This window comes from Rattus norvegicus, chromosome 8 (assembly GCF_036323735.1).
Source record: "Rattus norvegicus strain BN/NHsdMcwi chromosome 8, GRCr8, whole genome shotgun sequence".
In the NCBI taxonomy this organism is placed as follows: Eukaryota; Metazoa; Chordata; class Mammalia; order Rodentia; family Muridae; genus Rattus; species Rattus norvegicus.
The window spans coordinates 125,288,359-125,311,886 of record NC_086026.1 but is presented as its reverse complement, the minus strand read 5'-3'; the positions used below and the strand labels follow the sequence as shown (position 1 = coordinate 125,311,886).

The 23,528-nt window shown below is 42.4% G+C and overlaps 1 protein-coding gene across 25 annotated transcripts in view; it reads left to right on the top strand.

Moving 5' to 3' along the window:
• Rbms3 (RNA binding motif, single stranded interacting protein 3) overlaps positions 1-23,528 on the top strand; it is a 786,929-nt gene that overhangs the window by 658,353 nt on the left and 105,048 nt on the right. For all 25 annotated transcript variants that reach the window (XM_017596208.3, XM_017596203.3, XM_039082840.2 and 22 more), the window contains 2 exons: positions 2,958-3,004; positions 22,453-22,549. In XM_017596208.3, coding sequence (XP_017451697.3) covers positions 2,958-3,004; positions 22,453-22,549 — 144 coding nt within the window. The remainder of the gene's footprint in view (positions 1-2,957; positions 3,005-22,452; positions 22,550-23,528) is intronic.

The following is a 23,528-nucleotide window of genomic DNA, read 5'->3' as shown; positions in this document are numbered from 1 at the left end:
GCATACAAACAACATCAACCGGAAACACGGACAACTCCTGCGAACGTAACAAGCCCTTTTGAAAGTCGGCAACAGGATTAAGTGTCACTGTCTCACATATTTGGTGTGACAGTTTATTTTGTTCCGAGGTATTTCACGTTATTCTTTCCCTGTGACTCTGGAGTTTGTCAACATGCCATCATGTTTGGTGATCACACAATAGTAATTTCATGCCTCTGGCTTTGTCTAAAGGGGGCGAGACAGAGCAGTGAAATCAATTTCTTCCTCGTCTTTGTGGGAAGAGACAACGGGAAATTGAATGCAGAATCTGCATCGAGGGCACATTAGCATTATAACTCAACGATCTGTCACGCGCACAGCGAGCCCCAGGTGCAGTCAAGCACTGTCTGGACAGGGACACTCAGCCAACTCTTTGGCTAAGAAAAATGAAATCCCTTTGTTTAATCCTTGTGCCTTCCTTTGTTACCTACGCTGTTTCAAATGCATGTGACCGAGACTGTCTCTCATAGCCTAAAGTACTCGGAGGCAAAATCCTGAAGTAGGTGATGTCTCCTTCAGTCGAGGCACCTCTCCCTGCAATGGCTAGATATTCCAGATGTACTCTTTGGATTTCCATGTAGCAGGGCAAGGGAAGTTATTAGTCACTTTAACTCATGTTCTAGGACATGTGCCCTGCCCCCTGAGAGCTTGGGGTGCTTGGTAGCTTCCTCGGTGGAGACATCCCAGGCACCTCTGCTGACTTGTAACAGACATCTCCGTCTACTCTTCCCACATCATGCCACTTCTGACCATCTAAGGCATCTAACTTTAGTTCCTCATCCCAATCCAAACCACAGCATGAAAAGTATCATCTGTTAACATGAGAAATGCAAGTTCGAAGGCCCATGGAACATGAGATAGTTTCTTTCAGTTACATGCATGTCAGCTCTAAGGAATCCAGTGGGGAAACTGGATTAAACCAGGTAACAAGTGAAAAACTCAGACACAAATGCTCTTTCATTTCTTTAATATTTTACACTTTTCTTCTTGTGCCTTGATAAGTCCTGGAAGCTCATTCACTTATATTTCCTATCTATTTTCAAGTCATTAGGGAGTCATGGCAAGTTATAAAAAGTTTCCAGGAGTTCCTAGGTACAGCCAGTTTCCCCAGTGGTTACAAATCATGTAATTATGTAAGGCTATTAGAGAAAATCCACACTGATAGGAGTCAGTGAGTAATTTAAAAATAAAAGCGAAAGTATCACTCTAAAGATAACTTGGGCTGTTTTAAATTTTTTTCTACATTCTGCTTCTATTCAAACAGATGGCCCTGGGACACCCAAGATTGTCTACCTACACAGCACAGGGGAGACTCCACCCAGTAGAGATGGTACACAGGCTTCACTGAAGCCCCAAGCCAATGTCATAACAGGAGAAGAGCAGAGATCCCACCTCAGAAGGCACGGGTGGAGGGTCTCAGATTTTAGGGTCTAAGAGAGACACTGAGAAGGACTGTCTCTTTGACTAGGGGACTTCCTGGGGGAGTTACTATACCATAAATAGATGTCTATGTCATTAGATGGCAGGATGAAGTTCTGAGTCGCTATGGTCCTCTCTTACAGGCTTTGGGGAAGAATGTTATACCATGTAATTGATGAGTAGCCAAAATCATGTTGTCTCTGATTTCCATGTAGCGGAGTGAGTGGGGAGATTTGGCTCTTTAGTTAATGAGTGTCTAACATACAGGATGTACTCCCTGTGCTTAGCTTAGAGTGCTTAGCAAACTTTCTTTGTGAAACACAGAAATACAGGTTCACAGTCACAGGACAGCGCCTTCAATTTCTTTTATAGTAGCTGAGGGTCCAGAGAAAAAGAGTCCTGGGTAGCCCTTAGTTAAAGGATGACAATAGGTTCATGGCCTTGAGACACTCACTGACCTTAACAATCTTCATTGTCTTTATTGACGAGACAGAGAAAGATTGCTTCTGCCTGCTTCATGGAGTCATGAGGATCAAAGTCAGTGGCAGATGAAGGGACCAAGAAGCTTGGCTACAGAGGGCCACCATGAGGTTTATTTGCCTTCCTGACACTACTGCTAATTACAGACGTAGTTTTTCATTTGTTTCATTTTGTGATTTTTTTTTAAGATTTATTTATTATACATGAGTACACGGTAGCTGTCTCAGACACACTAGAAGAGGGCATCAGATCCCATTACAGACGACTGTGAGCCACCATGTGGTTGCTGAGATTTGAACTCAGGACCTCGGGAAGAGCAGTCGGTGCTCTAACCACTGAGCCATCCCTCCAGCCCCTTCATTTTGTGTTTTAAATGTAGCTTTATACTGAAAAGCAGAATAAGACTTGCTCTTCATTCGCCACATGAGCCAGAATGCTCCACCCCGTGTAAACACGCTCCCTGTTTCCTATTCTTAGTAGGACAGGGAGTGGCAATACATCAGACAAATTCTTTACAACTCATTATCCACATACCTCTGAATAGAGTCTTTAAAAGTAAATACTTCTTGATACTCCTCCTCTCACACGGGATACATCTCAAGGATCCGATGCTTTAATACAGCCTACAGGCTCCTTCCTTTACTCATAGCATGGGCTATACAGCTGTTCCTGTCACTGCTAAGAGAGCTACAGACAACCACATTAGCCAGCGATGGTATATGAAGTGGAGGTGGGAATCACCAAGTTCCATCATCCCTTGGTCTATTTGAATAATATTATTTAAACTCCCATCTCAGATTGGCAGATTCTGGTTTGTGAGTACTTTTAACTTGTCCCATTGGGGCAAGAAGGGTAAAGAAGTGTGTGTGTGTGTGTGTGTGTGTGTGTGTGTGTGTGTGTGTGTGTGTGTGTGTGTGTATACCTTTAATCAAGAAAACAAAGTTTTTGAACTGAATATTTTGGCACTATAATAAAATCGTTGAGATATTTTTTCCCTATTCTTCTCCTCTTCTATGCAGGCTGGCATGGCTCTGACCTATGACCCCACAGCTGCCCTACAGAATGGGTAAGTAGACCTCATTTTTCTCAGTTTCTATTTTTTTTTAAGTAGACTATGGTCTCTAAATCCCCACCAAAGAAAATGGCGATATATATAGTTTTCTTTTGTGTATGTACGGTCTCTTAGCAAGACATTTTCTACCATTGGCTTCCTCTCCTCACAAGTTTCCACAGTTCTAAGCCTTTCTCTTAGCTCATCTGTGCTAGTCCTCTGGTATCTCAAAACTGCTATGAGAGGAAGATCAGGTGTGGAAGGAGCATCCGCATTGCTTGAGATAGTCACCCTGTCTCTAGGACTCGGTTGCCCAGCTGTCTCCATTGAGGTCAACTTTGAATGATGCCTAGTATTTGGTCAAGTGCATTTCTACAATGGAGTTAGGTCTGATCAGACTTGCTCAGGTGAATCTATCTTTGCTCTTCATTTTAATCTGTCTGAAAAAAATGTAGCCTCTTATTCAGCTTCAAATCCTTCCTCCAGAAACCAAGACAGACTGGTAAGCCACATACAGTGGTCTCTCTAAAACTGTTCTGTAATTGGATTACTTTTCTATCTCTCTGCTTCCCTTTACTTGCCATTGGGTGGCTTGTCATTGGCCCTGAGTATTTGCTAGCTGTCCGTTTCCATTCCAAGATTAAGGTAGGATCAGTGACCTTGACCTGTCTGGTTTTTATTTACGGAGTTCATACTATTAGAAATGGAAAGACAATAATTATTTTATAGTTAATCATACATCAGTAGTTTAGGCAGAGTTGTGATCATTGCTGTTTAGATCAATAACTATTTTGCTGGGCCACAGAGAAGTGAAATCTAGATGTTATACTGGCTTACCCGTAAACTGTTAAATCTATAGCTTTGAAATTATAGGTGTCATCTGCACAATGACATGACCATTATCTCAAGATGGCATTAATACTGACTTCAAAATGGCATGTTCTCTCTGATATTCCCTCAGCTCAGTTGTTCACAAAGCCATTGTAGAGTGCTTCAATTCTAGAGCACATCCGGAGCTTACACCTGAACAACAGACCTGCTTTATTTCAAGCCCTGTGCTGTGCCATTTGAGTGAGGGCAAATGTCCCCATTTTTCAAATCATAATCAGTCAGCCAGAGGTGGGAACAAGAATCTAAAACATTTGCCCAGAGACAGCTGGTCTCCCAGGAATGCTCTGACTCCTAAGCCCACAGGTGAGACCCAACTCTCGCTCCACTATCTGTCCAAAGAGGGACCTTCTAGGAGCACACAGGGCACAGGAACTGCCAAGTAGCCTGGGACAGGATCCTTCTGGATTCCATCTGTACCCAGAGCTAAAGCTGTCCCACAGCCTTCAGGACCCAAAGCCTGCCCAGAGAGAGCTGGTCTCCCAGGAGGGTTCTTATTCCTAAGATCACAAGCTGACAGGCCCACAGGAGGGACAAGCTCCAATCAGAGACAGCAAGATCAACTAACATCTGAGATAATCAGATGGAAAGAGTGCAAGAAATTAAGCAACAGAAGCAAAGACTACTTGGCATAATCAGAACCCAGTTCTCTCATGACATCAAGCCCTGGATACTTCAACACACCGGAAAAGCAAGATCCTGATTTAAAATCACATCTTATGATGATGATAGAGGACTTAGGAAAGATATAAATAACTTTCTTAAAGAAATACAGGAGAACACAGGTAAACAAGTAGAAGCCCTTAAAGAGGAAACATGAAAGTTCCTTAAGGAGTTACAGGAAAGCACAACCAAACAGGTGAAGGAATTGAACAAAACCATACAGGATCTAAAAATGGAAATAGAAACAAAAAAGAAATCACAAAGAGAGACAACCTGGAGATTAAAACCTAGGAAAGAGATCAGGAGTAATAGATGCAAGCATCATCAACAGAATACAAGAGATTGAAGAGAGAATCTCAGGGGCAGAAGATACCATAGAAAACATTGACACAATAATCAAAGAAAATGCAAAATGCAAAGAGCTCCTAACTCAAAACATCCAGAAAATCCAGGACACAGTGAGAAGATCAAACCTAATGAAAATTAGTGAAGATTCCCACCTTACAGGGCCAGTAAATATCTTCAACAAAATTATAGAAACTTCCCTAACCTAAAGAAAGAGATGCCCATAAACATAGAAAAAGCCTACAGAACTCCAAATAATTGGAAAAGAAATTTGTCTCATTAAATAATAGTCAAAGCACCAAATGCATAAATCAAAGAAAGAATATTAAAAGCAGTAAGGGAAAAAGGTCAAGTAACATATAAAAGCAAACCTATCAGAATTACACCAGACTTCTCAACAGAGACCACGAAAGCAAGAAGATCCTTGGCAGATGTCATACAGAGACTAAGAGAACACAAATGCCAGCCCAGGACATTATATCCAGCAAAACTCTCAATTAACATACATGGAGAAACCAAGATATTTTATGACAAAACAAAATTTACACAATATCTTTCCACAAATCCAGCCCTAACTACACCCTAGAAAAAGCAAGAAATTAATCTTCTTTCAACAAACCCAAAATAAGATACACACACACACACACACACACACACACACACACACACACACACTTGCACCTCTAATAATAAAAATAATAGGAAATAACAATCACTATTCCTTAATATCTCTCAACATCAATGGACTCAATTCCCCAATAAAAAGAAAGACTAAGAGACTGGCTTCATAAACAGAATCCAACATTTTGCTACATACAGGAAACGCACCTCAGTGACAAAGATAGACACTACCTCAGACTTATTAAAGTCTGGAAAAAATTTTTCCAAGCAAATGGTCCCAAGAACCAAGCTGGAGTAGTCTAATATTAAATAAAACTGACTTTCAAAAAAGATAAGGAAGGACACTTCATACTCATTAAAGAAAAATATATCAAGATGAACTCTCAATTTGAACATCTATGCTCCAAATGCAAGGGCACTCACATTCATAAAAAGAAACCTTGCTAAAGCTCAAAGCATACATTGTACCAATAATACACAATAATAATGGGAGACTTCAACACCTCACTCTCATCAATGGACAGATCATGGAAACAGAAATGAAAGAGACACAGTGAAACTAACAGAAGTTGTGAACCAAATGGATTTAATAGATATCTATAGAATATTTCATCCTAAAACAAAAGAATATACCTTCTCAGCACCTCAGGGTACCTTCTCCAAAATTGACCATATAATCAGTCACAAAACAGGCCTCAACAGATATAAGGAGATTGAAATAATCCCATGCATCCTATCAGATCACCATGGACAAAAAAAAAAAAAAAAAAGCAAAGCAAAACAAAACAAAACAAAAAACAAAAAAACCAGAAAGCCCACATACACATGGAAGCTGAACAACATTCTACTCAATGATAATTTGGTCAAGGAAGAAATAAAGAAAGAAATTAAAGACTTTTTATAATTTAATGAAAATGAAGGCAAAACATACCCAAACTTATGGGATACAGTGAAAGCAGTGCTAAGAGGAAAACACATAGCTCCAAGTGCCTCCAAAAAGAAACAGGAGAGAGCAGACAATAACAGCTTGACAGCACACCTGAAAGCTCTAGAACAGAAAGAAGAAAATACACCCAAGAGGAGTAGATGACAGGAAATAATCAAACCCAGAGCTGAAATCAACCAAGTGGAAACAAAAATGACTACATAAAGAATCAACAGAACCAGGAGCTGGTTCTTTGAGAAAATCAACAGAATTGATAAACCCTTAACCAGAATAACCAGAGGGCACAGAGACAGTATTCAAATTAACAAGATCAGAAATGAAAAGGGAGACATAACAACAGAAACTGCAGAAATTCAAAAAATTATCAGATCCTACTACAAATGTCTAATATGTAGCAAACTGGAAAATCTGGAGGAAATGAACAATTTTCTAGACAGATACTAGTTACCAAAGTTAAGGTAGGATCATATAAACCATCTAAACAGTCCCACAAACCCTAAAGAAATAGAAACATTCATTAAAAATCTCCCAACCAAAAAAAGCCCAAGACCGTATAGGTTTAGTGCAGAATTCTATCAGACCTCCAAAGAAGACTTAATACCAATATTCTTCAAACTATTCCACAAAATAGAAACAGAAGGAACACTACCCAATTTGTTCTTTGAAGCCACAATTACACTTATTCTTAAACCATGCAAAGATCCTACATAGAAAGAGAACTTCAGACCAATTTCCCTCATGAATATAGATGCAAAAATACTCAATAAAATTCTCGCAAATCAAATCAAAGAACACTCAAAATGATCATACACCATGATCAAGTAGGCTTCATCCCAGGGAAGCAGGAATGGTTCAATATACAGAAATCCATCAATGTAATCCACTATATAAACAAACCCAAAGGAAAAAAACCACATGATCTTCTCATTAGATGCCAAGAAACTATTTGACACTCCTTCATGGTAAAGGTCTCAGAAAGATGAGGAATTCAAGGCCCATACCTAAACATAGTAAAAGTAATATACAGCAAACCAGAAGCCAACATCAAACAAAATGGAGAGAAACTTGAAGCAATGCCACTAAAATCAGGGATTAGACAAGGCTGCCCACTCTCTACCTACCTATTCAATATAGTATTAGAAGTCCTAGCCAGAGCAATCAGACAACAAAAAGAGGTCAAATGGATGCAAATTGAAAAGGAAGAAGTCAAAATATCACTATTTGCAGATGATATGATAGTATACTTCAGTGACCCGCAAAATTCAACCAGAGAACTCCTAAACCTAATAAACAACTTCAGCAAAGTGGCTGGGTATAAAATTAACTCAAACAAATCAGTAGCCTAGCTCTACTCAAAGAATAAACAGGCTGAGAAAGAAATTAGGGAAATGACACCCTTTACTATTGTCACAAATAACATAAAATACCTCGGTGTGACTCTAACCAAGCAAGTGAATGATCTGTATGACAGGAACTTCAAGTCTCTGAGGAAAGAAATCAAGGAAGATCTCAGAAGATGGAAAGATCTCCATGCTCATGGATTGGCAGGATTAATATAGTAAAAATGGCCATCTTGCTGAAAGCAATCTACAGATTCAATGCAATCCCCATCAAAATTCCAACTCAATTCTTCATAGAGTTAAAAAGAGCAATTTGCAAATTCATTTGCAATAACAACAACAACAAAAAAAAATCCAGGATAGTGAAAACTATTCTCAACAATAAAAGAACTTATGAGGGAATCATACCATCTCTGACCTTAAGCTGTATTACAGAGCACTTGTGATTAAGAACTGCATGGTATTGGTACAGAGACAGGCAGGTAGATGAGTGGAATAGAATTGAAGACCTAAAAATGAATCCACACACCTATGATCACGTCATCTCTGACAAAGGAGCTAAAACCATTCAATGGAAAAAATATAGCATGTTCAACAAATAGTGCTGGTTCAACTGGAAGTCAGCATGTAAAAGAATGCAAATTGACCAATTCTTATCTCCCCGTACAAAACTCAAGTTTAAGTGGATCAAAGACCTTCCCCATAAAACCAGAACCACTGAAACTAATAGATGAGAAAATGGGGAAGAGCCTCAAACACATAGTTGCAGGGGAAATTTTCCTGAACAGAACACCAATGGCTTGTACTCTGAGATCAAGAATCAACAAATGGGACCTCGCAAAATTGCAAAGCTTCTGTAGGGCAAAGGACACTGTCAATAGAACAAAATGGCAACCAACACATTGGGAAAAAGTCTTTACCAATCCTTCATCCGATAGAGGGCTAATATCTAATATATACAAACAACTCAAGAATTTAGACTCCAGAGAATCAAATAATCCTGTTAAAAAACGGAGTACAGAGCAAAACAAAGAATTCTCAACTGAGGAATATTGAATGGCAGGAAAGCACCTAAAGAAATGTTCAACAACCATAGTCATCAGGGAAATGCAAATCAAAACAACCCTGGGATTCCACCTCACAACAGTCAGAATGTCTAAGATAAAAAAAACTCAGGTGACAGCAGATGCTAGCGAGGATGTGGAGAAAGAGGAACACTCATCTGTTATTGGTAGAATTGCAGGCTGGTATAACCACTTTGGAAATCAGTCTGGTGATTCCTCAGAAAATTGGACATAGTGCTACCTGAGGACCCAGCTATACCACTCCTGGGCATATACCCAGAAGATGGTCCAACCTATAAAAAGGACACATGCTCTACTACATTCATAGCAGCCTTATTTATAATAGCCAGAAGCTGGAAAGAACCAGGATGTCCTTCAACAGAGGAATGGATACAGAAAATTTGGTACATTTATACAATGGAGTACTATCCAGTTATTAAAAACAATGACTTCAAGAAATTCTTAGGAAAATAGATGGAAATAGAAAATATCATCCTGAGTGAAGTAACCCGATCACAAAAACTCACACATGTTATGCACTCACTGATAAGTAGATATTAGCCCAAAAGTTTGGAATACCCAAGATAAAATTCACAGACCACATGAAGCTCAAGAAGAAGGAAGACAAAAATGTGGATGCATCATTCCTTCTTAGAAGGGAGAACAGAATACTTATAGGAGGAAATACAGGGACAAAGTGTGGAGCAGAGACTGAAGAAAAGGCCATCCAGAGACTGCCACACATGGGGATCCATCCCATATGCAGCCACCAAACCCAATCACTACTGCTGATGCCAAGAAGTGCTTGCTGACAAAAGTCTGATATGAATGTCTCCTGAGAGACTCTGCCAGAGCTTACTGATACAGATGAGGATGCTTGCAGCTAACCATCAGACTGAGCACGGGGACCCCAATGAGGAGTTATAGAAAGAACTGAAGGAGCTAAAGGGGCTTGCAACCCCATAGGAAGAACAATATCAACCAACCAAACTCCCCAGAGTTCCCAGGGACTAAACCACCAACCAAAGAGTACACAAGGGGAGCCATGGCTCTAGCCGCATATGAAGCAGAGAATGGCATTGTCTGGCATCAATAGGAAGAGAAGCCCTTGGTCCTGTGAAGGCTCTTTTCCCAAGTGTAGGGGAATGCCAGTGTGTTGAAGTAGGTGTGGTTGGGTGGGAGGGGGAACATCCTCGTAGAAACAGGGGGAGGGAGGACGGGAGAGGGTGAAACTGGGAAAGGGGATAAGATCTGAAATGTAAATACATAAACTATCCAAAAACAAGGAGAGAGAATCCAATACAGCATCTTACCCCTAGGAGAGCCTGCTATTCCCTCAAGTCTGTCTGGGTTAGTAAGAAAGACAGTATTGCCAGGTACAAATGCACACCTTTAATCCCAGTGCTCAGGAGGCAAAGTCAAGCAGATCTCTGGGTTCAAGGGTGGTTTGGTCTACAGAGTGAATTTCAGGACAGCTGGGGCTTCAGGGAGAAACCCTATCTGGGAAAACTAAGGAAGAATGAAGGAAGGACAGAAAGAAAGACAGAAAAAAGGAAAGGAAGGAAAAGAAAGAGAGAGACAGATACAGAGTCAGACACAGAGAAAGAGCATGCGCTGTGGCTGTCATGGGATTTGGCATGGGATTTGGGGAAGGTGACTTAAGGTGACGCTTTCGGAGAACAGGGGCTGCCTGAGCAGAGGGGTCTGCAGAGTTGGCTGCCAACCTCTTACGAGAGTAAAAGCTTCTCCTGGGGGAGCTCTGCAGGTACAGAAAGTTGTGACGGAGCATATTTCAAAATTCAAAACTTGCCTCTTCATTATGGTGCAGCATAATGAAGAAGTCCTGAAGCAGGACATCTTAGAAGTGGGGGAAAATCACTGAAGAGAGATTAAAATTACCTAGGGCTGGGGAGAGAGCTCAGTCAGTAAATGCTTGCCTTGTTAGCATGAAGACCTGAACCTATAGTGAGGAGATGCTGGGCAGCGCTGGGGAAGTAGAATCAGAGATGCCTCTGGGGGCCAAGTGGCCAACAAGCTTACAGGACATCTTTCTGACCAGTGTAAGACCCTGTTGTAAAAACCAAGGTGGACAGTGTCCGAAGAATGGCAGTTGAGGCTTACCTTTGACCCTCATAGGCAGGGAAGTCAACCAGCCTTCACACCATTCACACCAAGCATCAGCGTTCACACCACCACCCCACACACACAGAGGGGGGGAGGGAGAAGGAGAGCGAGGGAGGGAGGGAGGGAGAGAGAGGGGGAGGGATTGTCCATCTAGCACAGTCCCCCACTGAGAACTGTTACACGCTGAGGAGCCTGGCCCTGCTTGTGCTGCTCTCGATTGTACTGATACCTGCCGTGAGCCCAGAACCTTCTCTGGATCCCTGCACTTCCACTGGCTTTTGGTCTTTTCTCAGAGTTTGGTGGTTTTTTTTTTCACACAGACCCCTTATTCTAATGAGCCCCAGCCATCTTTCATTCTTCTGAATCTCAAACCTTTACATTCCGTATCCAAATCCATGTTCCGTGGTCTCGGTTGTTTGTGTTTCCAGATGCTTCTTAGATATTATCACCAAGTATCATCCTATGAGGCAGGAAAACTTTCCACGTGTTCCTCATTGTCGGGACCCATGTACAAAGCCAGAGGCAGTAGCATACTTCTGTCATTCTGTCATCTCAGCACTTCTACAGGGAGATGGGAGTTGGCCACTGGAGATAAACTCAAAGCCTGGGGTCAGGTAGCCAGGAGTGTGCAGTGCTACAGCAGACACAAGAACAAAGACACTGTCTCAACAAGGTGAAAGGCGAGAAGCAACTCCTGACAGTAATTTTCTGACCTTCACACACACACACACACACACACACACACACACACACACACACACTCACATACACTCACACACATGCACACAGAAATGCACATACTCAGTCACACACATACAGACACGTGCATGCAAATACACACATATAATGCAAACACATGTATACACAATTGCACACTCACTCACACACATATGTGCACCCTCACATACAGGCACATTCATAATCACTTGTACATAGACACATATACTTATACATGAACACTCACATACATATACCTACATGCATGTACACACACACACACACACACACACACACACACACACAGTGGAATGTATTAGACTGTCATCTATGTAATGTTATTTACGAGAAGAAAGGAGTTTTACATGCTGCCATGACATTGAAAGAAATACAAAGATGGTAGCAAAATAGTCTTGATCTTACTTTTAAATGCTTTTCTTGTCTTTGTTTTTATTGGCTCCTACGGTAACTCCCTAACTGTAGGTCACTGGCAGAACAGCCGTTTTTATAAGTATAATGTGAAGATGTCTTCACATATTTTCTCAGCAGACTGCCCCTCAGGTGAATATCAGCTGCTCTGAGGAGCACAGATGCTGTTAGGTCACCTGCTCATCGGTCTAGAGAATCCGTGTAAATGTGCACAACTGAGGCATGTGACGTCAGGTGGAAACAACCTAACAGGCAAGAGTCCACTACTAAGGGGAAGAAGCCATGTCTACAGCATGGCTGCACCACAGGCTGGATCCAAAGACAGAGGCACAAGTCTCTCCGTTCCCCTTAGAGACACTGAACACTACGTAATACCCAGCTAGCAGAATTCAACAGTAACCCTCTCTCTTTTGACTTAAAGGGTCTTCCTATGCATAAAATTATTTGGTGCCATCATTGAGAAGGAAAATTTCACTTCATCTTGGCTCTAATAAACATATGGGGTCACAATTCTAATAAAAGATAAAATAAAACGGTTGCAAGAGATGTATAAGTACTAAAATATTCTTATATTCAATGTTTGAATGATTTATTTTTAACTTTGTGTGTGTGTGTGTGTGTGTGTGTGTGTGTGTGTGTGTGTGTTTCTGCATGCTCACATGAGAGTGGTGCCCACTGAGTCCAAAAGAGGGAATTGACCCTCAGGAGCTGGGGATGGAGGAGGTGGAGGGCCACTGGACTGGGTGCTGGGGACCCGACTCAGAACCTCTGCAGGAGCAAGAAGCACCCTTAAGTGCCCATCCATTTCTTCAGCCCAGCATGCACTTGGATATGTACAAAATACGAAAGAGTAGCAGTCAAGTGATGGAATTTACTCTCTGGGATGACCCAGCAGTGTTTCAGGAAAGAAGTGAGGAAGGGAACTTTAATCTTTACCGTTTACCTGATTATGTATTTTTTTCCCAAAGATGAAAATTGATTGCATCGGATCACACAGGAGAAATTGTGTTCCAGGGAGGGCTTGCAAGCTCTGTGATGCTCCAGCCAGTTTCTCTCTTGCCAAGGCCTCTGTACTGTAGTAAAGAGTGTGTTTGGTGGTCCTCCGGTGTCCGGTCACCTACACTAAGCCAAAGGGGTTTCTGAGTATAATATGGGGCTGGAGTCTAGTGTGTTGCTCATTGCTAGGACCAAATTCCTAAAAAAGAAGCAGTTTAAGGGGAGGGGAGGAAAATTTGTTTTGCCTCACAAGGTTTGACTGTGCAGTCCACTATGTAGAGAGAGCAGCACAGTGGTGGCCAGAGAACTCGGTCGCTTGTTCACATCCACTCAGGTCAGAAAGCAGGGAGCAGCCTGGACGCAGAACAGGAAGCATGCTATGTACTTCCTGAAAGCCACTTCCTGGATTCAGAATCCTCTCAAAACACGTGTGTCAGCTGGGGATAAGACTCTACATTCAAACCGCAACAGGGGCGTGACACGCACGGATCAAGGCATCTGTGTTGCTTCCACAAGACGCGCACAGGATGAGCCATTCAACCTTCTAGCCTGGAGGAAGGCTCACGAAGCCCCACCCCAAGCTGAGCGAATCCACATCTGCTGACGAGGGGAGTCTGTTTGCTTCAGAGATGCTGTCCCAGGCAGATTGCCCATGTGCTACCAGACTGCCCGATGCCCATGCACACGCAAGCAGTACTAGTACTTCTCAGCATGTTGTAGAAACAAAAATATAAATAAATAATGTAAAAGGAACGAGGACGGGAAGTTGCAGGGGAGTTGGAGAAGAGTTGGAACAGGGGAATTGGGGAATGGATATGATCTTTGATATATTACCAAAGAATTAAAAAAAAATCAAATGAGTCCCGTCCCATAACGGCAACGGCCACGTGAATACTTCATTGTGAAACTATAATGGAGGCTTTGTTTAGCTTATGCGTTAGGGTGTCAGCCTATGTAACTCTGGCCTAGTAAGACTTTGCTGTTGGTAGTCACCGGGAAATCCCAATATCATCTCTCTGAATCCATCCAAGTTACCACTGAAAATTAGTTCAGTGTCACTTTTACCTAAGAGTTGGAGGAGGTTAAAAGGTCAAAGTCATAACTGAGAAGGGAGACTTGAATAATGTTTTTGGATTTTTGGTTTTTTTTTTTTTCGCCACAGATCAGCTTAGCAGAAATAAAAATTCCCCTGTACTCGCTCAGCCTAACTCTGTTACAATCTGTTATTACCGTCTGCTTTTGTTCTTATTTTCCTAGCAGTGCACTACGAAATCCCACCACTTTCAGATATGACTTGGGGGGATGAGAAATAAGCCTCCTTACATTCCCAGCACATCTCTCTGCTGCCCCTCTCCCCATGATATGCTGCATAAAGCCTCTCAGAGGCCTTTATTGGAGTGCTGTGTATTCCTGTGAGAGACGACAAGGGAATGTCTCCTGCGGTGTTCTTTTCCAAGCTATTTTCTATGGGCATTTGATATTAAGTGATACAGAAACCCGACACTATTACTCTGAGGACGAAATGAGTGGGAAGCTATGTTGGTATTGCAGTGATACATTGTTATGATGATATAAAGAAACATCTTGGTGTTCTAGTAAAAATGGCCAAAAATGTATTAATCTTATCCTATTGAGTATCCACCGTTCCCACTCTAACAGTATTGCCCATGGACATGAAACACAAGCTCTTAGTGTTTATTTTGGTGTGCAAATAGGATTTTGTATGTTTTCTTTGTGGTAAAAAGCATCCACCCTGGGGTTATTGATATGTCTGTGTTATTTTTATTGCCAGTGAAATAAAATTTTACTATATTACCGCTGAGTGCAAATCCCCCTGAGATGACTTTTCTTTAGGCAAACTGATATCCCATTAGTGACCCTACACTCTCATTTTCTTGGGCTTAGGGAAGATATTTGCCTTTCATGCCAGAAAACTCAGGAACTCCTGTGTTCCTCAAAAGCACACATACAGGGCTGGGGAGATGGCTCAGTGGGCAGAGCTGGCAGTGCATGACTGAGGTTCTGATCCCCACCGCCCACCTGAAGCAGAAGCTATAATGTGAGTCTAGAATCCCAGCACTCCCATAGAAAGATGGGAGGCATGGACAGGAGAACTGCTGGGGTTCTGTGATGGGCTAGCCTGCTGTAGGCAGTAGCAAAATGAGAGAGACCTTGTCTCAAAAGCAAAGTGGGAAATGAGAACTAAAATCCGCGTCTGTCCTCCGACCTCCACAAGAGTCATGCGTTGTGCAAGCACCTGAGTGCACACCATACCCAAAGGTGAATGGGTTTTCAACAAGCAGCTTGGTTCTATAGATCGTATCTGGTTTTCCCTCAGCTCTTCATCATTTAGGTCATGTAGAGCCTCATCCGTGTGCCCACACCAGGCTTCTTAGTGTCAGCTTGTCTAGAAGATGAAGCTGGATAACATGTGGGTTGTATTTTCCCTCACGCACTGCAGAGTAATCTGTAGGCTCTCAGAACTTTCCCACAGATGTCAGCGGCCTCTGGTTGTCTCCAGACATCACCAAAGGAAAACAGAACAGCACTGAGCTTAGAACACCAAGTTAGATTACAATGAAGGCTTTTGCATGATGGAAATCATGACCCCAAATATACACATATATCCATATGTGTGTACATCTCTGTGTGTGTCTGTGTGTCTGTGTGTGTGGCATGAGTTCAGATTCTAGCACCCACATGACTCAAAACCATCTGTAACTCCAGTTACAATGGATCTGATACCCTCTTCTGGACTCTCAGTCACTACATGCATGTGGCACACATTGATGTAGGCAAACACTTACACACATAGAATGAACAACAAATCATGAAAATCACTAAACATTAAAAACAAAGCTCTTCAGAGAGTAAACTACTTTTAGTTGAACGATTGGCCCAGGCATCCATTCTCAGTGTTTTATAGCAGGACTCACTAGTCAGGATACGTGCATTCCCACATAGAAATTACAAAGGCACATATGTGCATGGGGTGCCTCTGTATCATGTACTTTCTAGTATGCTGGATTAAGTTCCTGACAGATGGAGCCTACTACCAGCCACTGCCCTGGTTCCCTTGGATCCATGGATGAAAGACAGACACACAGACACACAGACACACACATACACACGCACACACACACACACACACACACACACACACACACACTAGCTTACTTTTAATATTCCTTTTAGCTCAGTGGCAGGGCATTTCTAAGCCTCCCACAGCTAAGTGCCCTTACCTTCACTCCCAGCTCAACATCTCTAAATCTGCCCTCAAATTAACTGCCCAGTTACCTTCTCCTTGCTCAGTACTCTAAATCTGCCCTCAGCTTAGTCGTGTTTCTAATCCCCCACCTGCTAACCCAGGCCCAGTCAGGGAAGCGGCCAATGGACACTCTACCAGAGATCTCACATGACTAGTGGCTCTCTCTCCCTCTGAAGCATGGGGAGTCTCCTTCCCTCTCCCTGTGTCTCCCAGCCTGCCAACAGGAGCATGGAAGTCCTGCCTCTTCCACCCAGTCATTGGCCACTAGTATCTTTATTGATCAATCAAAAACCAAGTGCGGAACAGGACCTTCAGTTCACACGCAAATCATCAGAACCACCCCCTACCCATGCTTCTAACTTTGCTATGATGGCTACAAGTTGGGTTGATTTTCTATTAGATTCCCCATTACATAATCCCTCCACATGAGACATTTATCTGGATTTTTTTTTAAATAGATGCCAATATGAAAGGGCCAGGATTTGTTTCTATGGTATGTACATGTTTGTTTGGGTATATGTGAACAAGTACATGTGTACATGTATGTGTGTTCGCCAGCCTACATGTGTGAAAATATATATATACATATATATGATCTCTATGTGGTATGATGTATGTGTATGCATATGTATATGCATGTGTATATGATATGTGTGTGTGTATGTGTGTGTGTGTGCATACATGTATATTCATGTTTAGGCCAGAGTTTAACCTCAGATGTCATTCCCAGGAGATACTCAGCATTGTTTTTGAGATAGGCTCTCACTGACCAAACTCTCAAAAAGTATGGCTGGCTGGTTGGCTGCTTAGTGAGCCCCAACCAATCTCCACTACCCCAGTACTGGGATTAGAAGATTACATTCACAGCGTCACCCAGATTTAAAGTGTGCTCTAGGAATTAAACCCAAGTCTTATGTTTGCCCTTCACTGTCTGAACTATCTTCTCAATCAGACCTTGTTTGTAAAGCATGTATGGACATGTGGCAGGGGCCGTCCTGAGCCCCAATTGCACAGTGGGGCCACTCCTGGAATGGCCTAGACTTTCCTCCAATTCCTCTTTGGGTTTGAGAAGAGCACTCTTGCAGCAGGATCATAGAATTAGATTAAGGCTCTGCCTGCTCCGCTTACTGTGTTTGCCCTTCTGGGTGACTCTGACTTGAATGCCAGTTTCAGAGCATGCTGGGAAGTATGAAATGGATGGGATGAGAGCAGAGAGAACAAAAACACATTAATTACCCCCCACCCCCACACGCAGGTTCCTTCAGTGAGTGTCCTTTTACTTGGTTGGTTTCTTTATATTTCAGTTCTCTGCATCTCCACACACAGAGAGAATTTCTTTGCAAACTCTGTCTATCCAATTTCATTGCTTTCATTTAAATATCCCAATTGGAACACTTTACAAAGTAGACCGTCCATGCTAAAAGGCAGCACGTGGATTTTCTGCCAGCTTGAGGGGGAGAGCAGACTTGTGCAACACGTTCCATCAGTGTATGGAGCATTAGATGGACTATGGGTGCCTGGGCATGTCCTTATCAGCCCAGGGTAGGTTCTCTGCCCACTGCCTGTCAAAGACCTAGAAAGGATTGTTAAAAGCTAACCAGATCTTCCATGGCAAAGGAACTGCCACGTCTGGTTATGAACACACTTCGTTCTTGGAAAGCACACATTACTTCAACTTCCCTTGGACATTTACCAAGATGTGGCTCCAGGGCTTTCCTTCTCTGGGGTCTCATCTCTAGCTTTCAGTCAGCTTCATGGACCCTTTGTGATTGGTCAGACGCTAGCATGGACTTCCCATGCATTTATCCTCCAATAAACAATTACTGTATTAGTAGTGCCACAGGCTCCCTCCTACACAGTGAGGTCATCATTGCCTGAATCCATATTGTCTACAGAGAAAGACAGTTAAGGAGTATGCTGTATTTTCCAGCTTAGGGTTCCATGCCCAAGTCATTATCTTAACTGTAATTGATCTCCTCCCAAACTCCGAAAGCTCAGAATTCAAAATCAAGGGCATAATGTGCTTTCTGTGAGGGTGCCCCTTCCAGGCTTTTCAATGGCTTCCATGATGGCCCTTCTTCTGTGTGTGTTTGTGTGTTGTGTGTGTTGTGTGTGTGTGTGTGTGTGTGTGTGTGTGTGTGTGTGGTGTGTAGGGTGGAAAGTAGGCTCTTAGGTATCTGTTTCTAACCTAAATCACAGATTCTTTCTCACCGCAAACCCACCCTTGTTGTGCCCTCTCACTTTAATTGCTTTTTCAGAGGTCTGTCTTCCAATACAGTTGTGCCAGAAGTCAAGAATTCAATGTATGAGCTGCGGAGGCGGGAGACACATTCAATCTATAGCAGAGACTGTTTTTTCCTTCTTGAGAAACTTTCAGCTGCTTCAGTTACAGAGCAAAGAAAAGCAATAAAGGAGAGGGTGGAGATATATATATATATATATATATATATATATATATATATATATATATATATATATATATGCCACAATTGCCTTAAAGAATCCACATATGAGAGGGCAAATGGGTGGTGCAGTAGAAGCTGGGAAAGTATCTGTGTAGACAGATTCCACACTGTGCTGCTCCTTGGGAAAAGTAAAAACAGGATCATAGGGAAGAGAAAGTTCCAGAATCCCAGATGTGTGAATAGTGGGTATGAAAAGTCATCTGAAATTTTGGCAGTAGGCTGATTGGCTGGTGACTGAACGCCATCCTCATTGCAATGGGAAGCCATGAAAGACTGTTAGGCAGATGAGCATAGCGGTAAGGCATTCTTTGAGGGACAACATAGAGGAGTATTGAGTGATGTTTCCGTCCGAGTCCTGTCTGAAACACATTGGTACACAGAGTAAATATTCAGCAAACCATTCAAAGCAGAAAGTAGAGGGCCAGAAGCTTGCTCCACCGCCAGGAATACACGTGGTTCTTGCAGACGACCTGGATCTGGTTCCCAGCTCCCACATCAGATGCCTCACAGCTCCAAAGCTTCCTACACCCTCTTCTGGCCTCTGTGAACACCTGCATGTGCACAGTGCACATACAGACCAGCAGGCAGACACGCATAGACACGCATGCGCATAAAAATAAAGAGCGCAAAGGTCCCTACAGTCCTAGCCCCTGCTAGGCTGAAGCAAGAGGATTAACACGAGTTTAAGGCCAGTCTGTTCTACATAGTGAGATCCTAGCTCAAAACCATTGTTTCCTGTATGGCAGGATGATATGAACCTGCAATCCCAGCACTCAGGGGGCTGAGGCTGGAGGATCAGGAGTTCAAGGTTAGCCTCGGTTACTTAATGGGTCAAGGACCAGCTTTTGGTTGCATGAGACCTCATTTCCAAAAGCAATCCTCCAGAGCAAGGAGAATTTGGTATAATTTTGAGTTGAGTATATAAATACATATACTTCTATATATATGATCAATATATTAAATATATATACATATATACATATATATATATATATATCAGTATAATTGCCCTTCTGGGATATAACTTTATGATTGCAGTAGGTACAAACAGTTCTGAGCTCAAAATCCCCTTCAACCCCACTGAAGTAACTCCTTCTCTCATAATTAGACTATCCCAGCCTGTGACTCATCTCCCGACTCTATGATTTTGCCTTTTCCACGTTGTGATATAAACAGGATGTGTACTTTGTAGTATCTTGGTTCTTCTTTCAATGAGTATAACTCCCTTAGGGTCTACCCTGTTGTCTTTGCCACTGGTTATGGCTGACTCTCCCAGTTCATAGATTCCTCATTCACAGACCCTGCCAACTACAATACAAAATGTTTGAAAAAAATGCATCTACATCCAGACAGTTTATTCTTGCCTTTATCCTACAGAAGACAAGGTCTAGCTGCTAATAGGATTTGTACCTGTACTAAAGATTATCTAGAGTAATATAGAGTTAACCTGTAGTAAACCTGGACTAGGTGCACTATGAACACACTACCTGTCTTATACAAGAGAACAGAGAATCTCTGTGTTCAGGTATCCAGGGCTGAGGAGGATCTGGAATCAATGATTCATGGACAATAAGCATGGCTGTGTTTACTGTCCTGGAGTTCCACTGTATAGACGCACCGCTGTTTTTGGACAGATTTTAAATACATCTGGTTGTCACCAGTTTCAGGAGAACATGAATAAAGTTTCTGCCCTCATTTGCATTAAGGGTTTTGTGTAAACAAGTTTTCATTTCCCTTGCTTATGAAGAGCAGGGTCCTGGGTCACAGGGTATGCATGTATTTATGCTCATGAGAACCTCCAAGCCTTTGTCCTAGACAGCATTCCACTATGCATTCTCTCCAGCAAGAGAACTTCACTTTCTCTGTATTCTTGTCAGAACTCACCTTTGTGTGTTTGTCTTCTGTCCTGGTAGGTGTGTACCTAGTGTCCCTTTAAAAGCATCAGTCTTAGCTGGAAGAGCCACTGAGCAGGTGTAGGAAGAACATGTCATAGAATGGATCAGTTGGTTTTGTCGTTTGGCTTTCCTATCTACACATCTAAAAAAATCCATCCAAAGGATATGGCTTTTTAATAATCCCCGGTAAGGATTGGAAAGATGGTTTAGCAGTGAAGAAAGCTCACTGCTGTCACAGAAAACCTGAGTTTGGTTCCCACCACACCTGTCAGAGGACTTAGAAACAGATCCAACACCCTCTTCTGGCCTCCACAGGCACTGCACTCACAAGTGCACAGACCCACAATATATATAAAATAAGTTTAGCTTACATAAATTTATAATAAAAATATGAAGTTGCTAATCCTTGCTTTGAAGCATTCACAACTTGAGTATTGGCAACCTCAAATCTTAGGTTCCCTCTATCCAGCAGAAGTACCATGAAATGTTTCCTTTTAGATAAACCCTTGTGAGTCTGTCTTCAAAGTGTCAGTGAGTCCTTAGAATTAATTAATACTTTTTCTTGCTAATTATAAAAGGAGCGTCATGACTGACTCTTGCTATGAATTTAGCAAAGTCAAAGAGTCTTTGCTTTATCCCAATAGATAGGAACGTGAGTGCATAGTCTTTCTCTGGTGACCTTGTCTTATCTGTTCCATGGCTACTTTGGTCTTTCATGTAAATGGAGCTATGTGGGAAAATGGCTTAAAATCCCACTGAAGTATTAGATCAGCAGACACCTGGTAGACACTGAGGCCTCTCCTGCTCTTGATAGGTATGCAGATGGCTTTAATATCTAGGCTTCTCTTCTGTGGAAGAGAAGGTTCTTCCCTTGAATTTGTGAGCTCCTAATTTCACCCAGTATTATTGTATAATTGTTCAGTGGGTGTTCCGGAAGGCCAAGGAACTTAAATCCAACCCACAGTCTCTTGGAGCATGTCCCATAATCCTGTTACCTACACCACTTCCTTGGTCGAATCCAGAAAGTTCTTGTTCCAATCCAGACTCAAATCATCCTCTTTCTTCTCCTTCCGTGGATAAAATATTCTCTGAGGGAGGCATGGATATTACCACAAAATACCTAGAACAACCTTCCTAACGCTACAACCCTTTAATACAGTTCCTCATGTTGTGGTGATCCCCCCAACCACAAAAATTATTTTCATTGCTACTTTATAACTGTCATTTGCTACTGTTATGAGTTGTAATGCAAATATCTGATATGTAGGATATGTAATATGTAACCCCTGTGAAAGGGTTGTTCAATCCTGAGAGGGGTCACAACCCAGCAAGTAGAGAACCACTGATCTAGAACCTTCTAGCAATAAATTCTTCTTTCAGATGGCCTTACAAAGCCTGGTGCCCTTTGCTTTTGGAGGACAATTGTACAACACCACCATTTGTAAAGCTTGATGCAGTCCTCTATCTGTTCATTACCAACACCGTTGTGTCCACAGTTGATTTTGTAAGATGACTTAAAGTTCACCTGATCTGTCCCTCTTAGAGGGATCAGATATGTAGCCCTTCCAGATGGTGGTCCTGTGAACAGTTCTGTGGGAAAGCAGTCCCAGGGAACTCTCTTTTGTTGATGTGCTTGGCAGGACTGGGTAACAGGCCAAGCAGGCAGCTGCTTCACAAATCTCTTGTTGTTCTCTGTTCACAGATTTTACTCTTCACCGTACAGTCTCGCAACCAACCGCATGATCCCGCAGACATCTATCACGCCATTCATTGCCGCCTCCCCTGTCTCCACATACCAGGTACGTCTGTTCACCTGCACCTCAAGCAAGGTCTTTCTTGCCAGTAATATGCTACTGAGAGTCCAAAAGGGCATGGTAGGATTTAAAAAAAAATGGTGGCCTACACAGTAGCCATATCTTAATGTGATACTGTTCCTGTCGGGAATTAATGGAGGGTTCCTGGCTTCCCAGGGTTTCTTTGCATTAGCTCACTAAGTAATCAGATCTGGTTTGCTTTGCACCCTTTCTACAGAGTTCCTTCAATGCTAGGGAATGGTCCTGCCTGTTGTCTGCTGGTTTGTTTGCTCACTTTCCACAGGGGTCTTCTCTAAGAAGCATCTTTGTAGGGAGCCCTCCCTGTATTTTATTCAGGGGTAGCTACCTTTTCATCTCACTACTTTGTCACAGTTGTCTTGGTAAATACCCCACTACGTATTAAATGGGACCTCCCAGGGGGGAAGACAGTGAAGACCTTAAAACATGTCTCTTCTTCCTGCTCTTTACCTCATTTCTTATTCTTAAAAAGATCAGATGTTGGGATCCCACGTGTTGAAATTGTTGGGGCATTTGAGACTCACTGTGTGTCCTAGACCAGGTCTTCCAGCCAGTAGTTCTGAGTCCAAAGGCGGATGGAAATAGCCACGCTTCTGCAAAACTCACTTCTCATCTTGCTCTTGTGAGCTACCTACCAGCTATGCCAATCCACCACTCCATTCTCTCTTCTGCTGTTGTTAACCACTCTTCCAGTTCTCATCATAAAGTGCCTGTAAATGCCACATAGGGAGAGCCTGGGAAAGTACACACACGTGTGTGCACTCGTGATTTCTTTGTAGTATGCAAAATGGGTGTGGGCAGATGTTTCAGAACGGGCAGGAAGCCAGTGTTACCTACTGCCATGAATTTGGTGGTGTTCCCCAGCTCAGCCACTCTATACATTTTCCAGGATGTCCCATCTGTCAGACCATCAAAATTGAAGTGTATACACACTTTCCCTTAACCA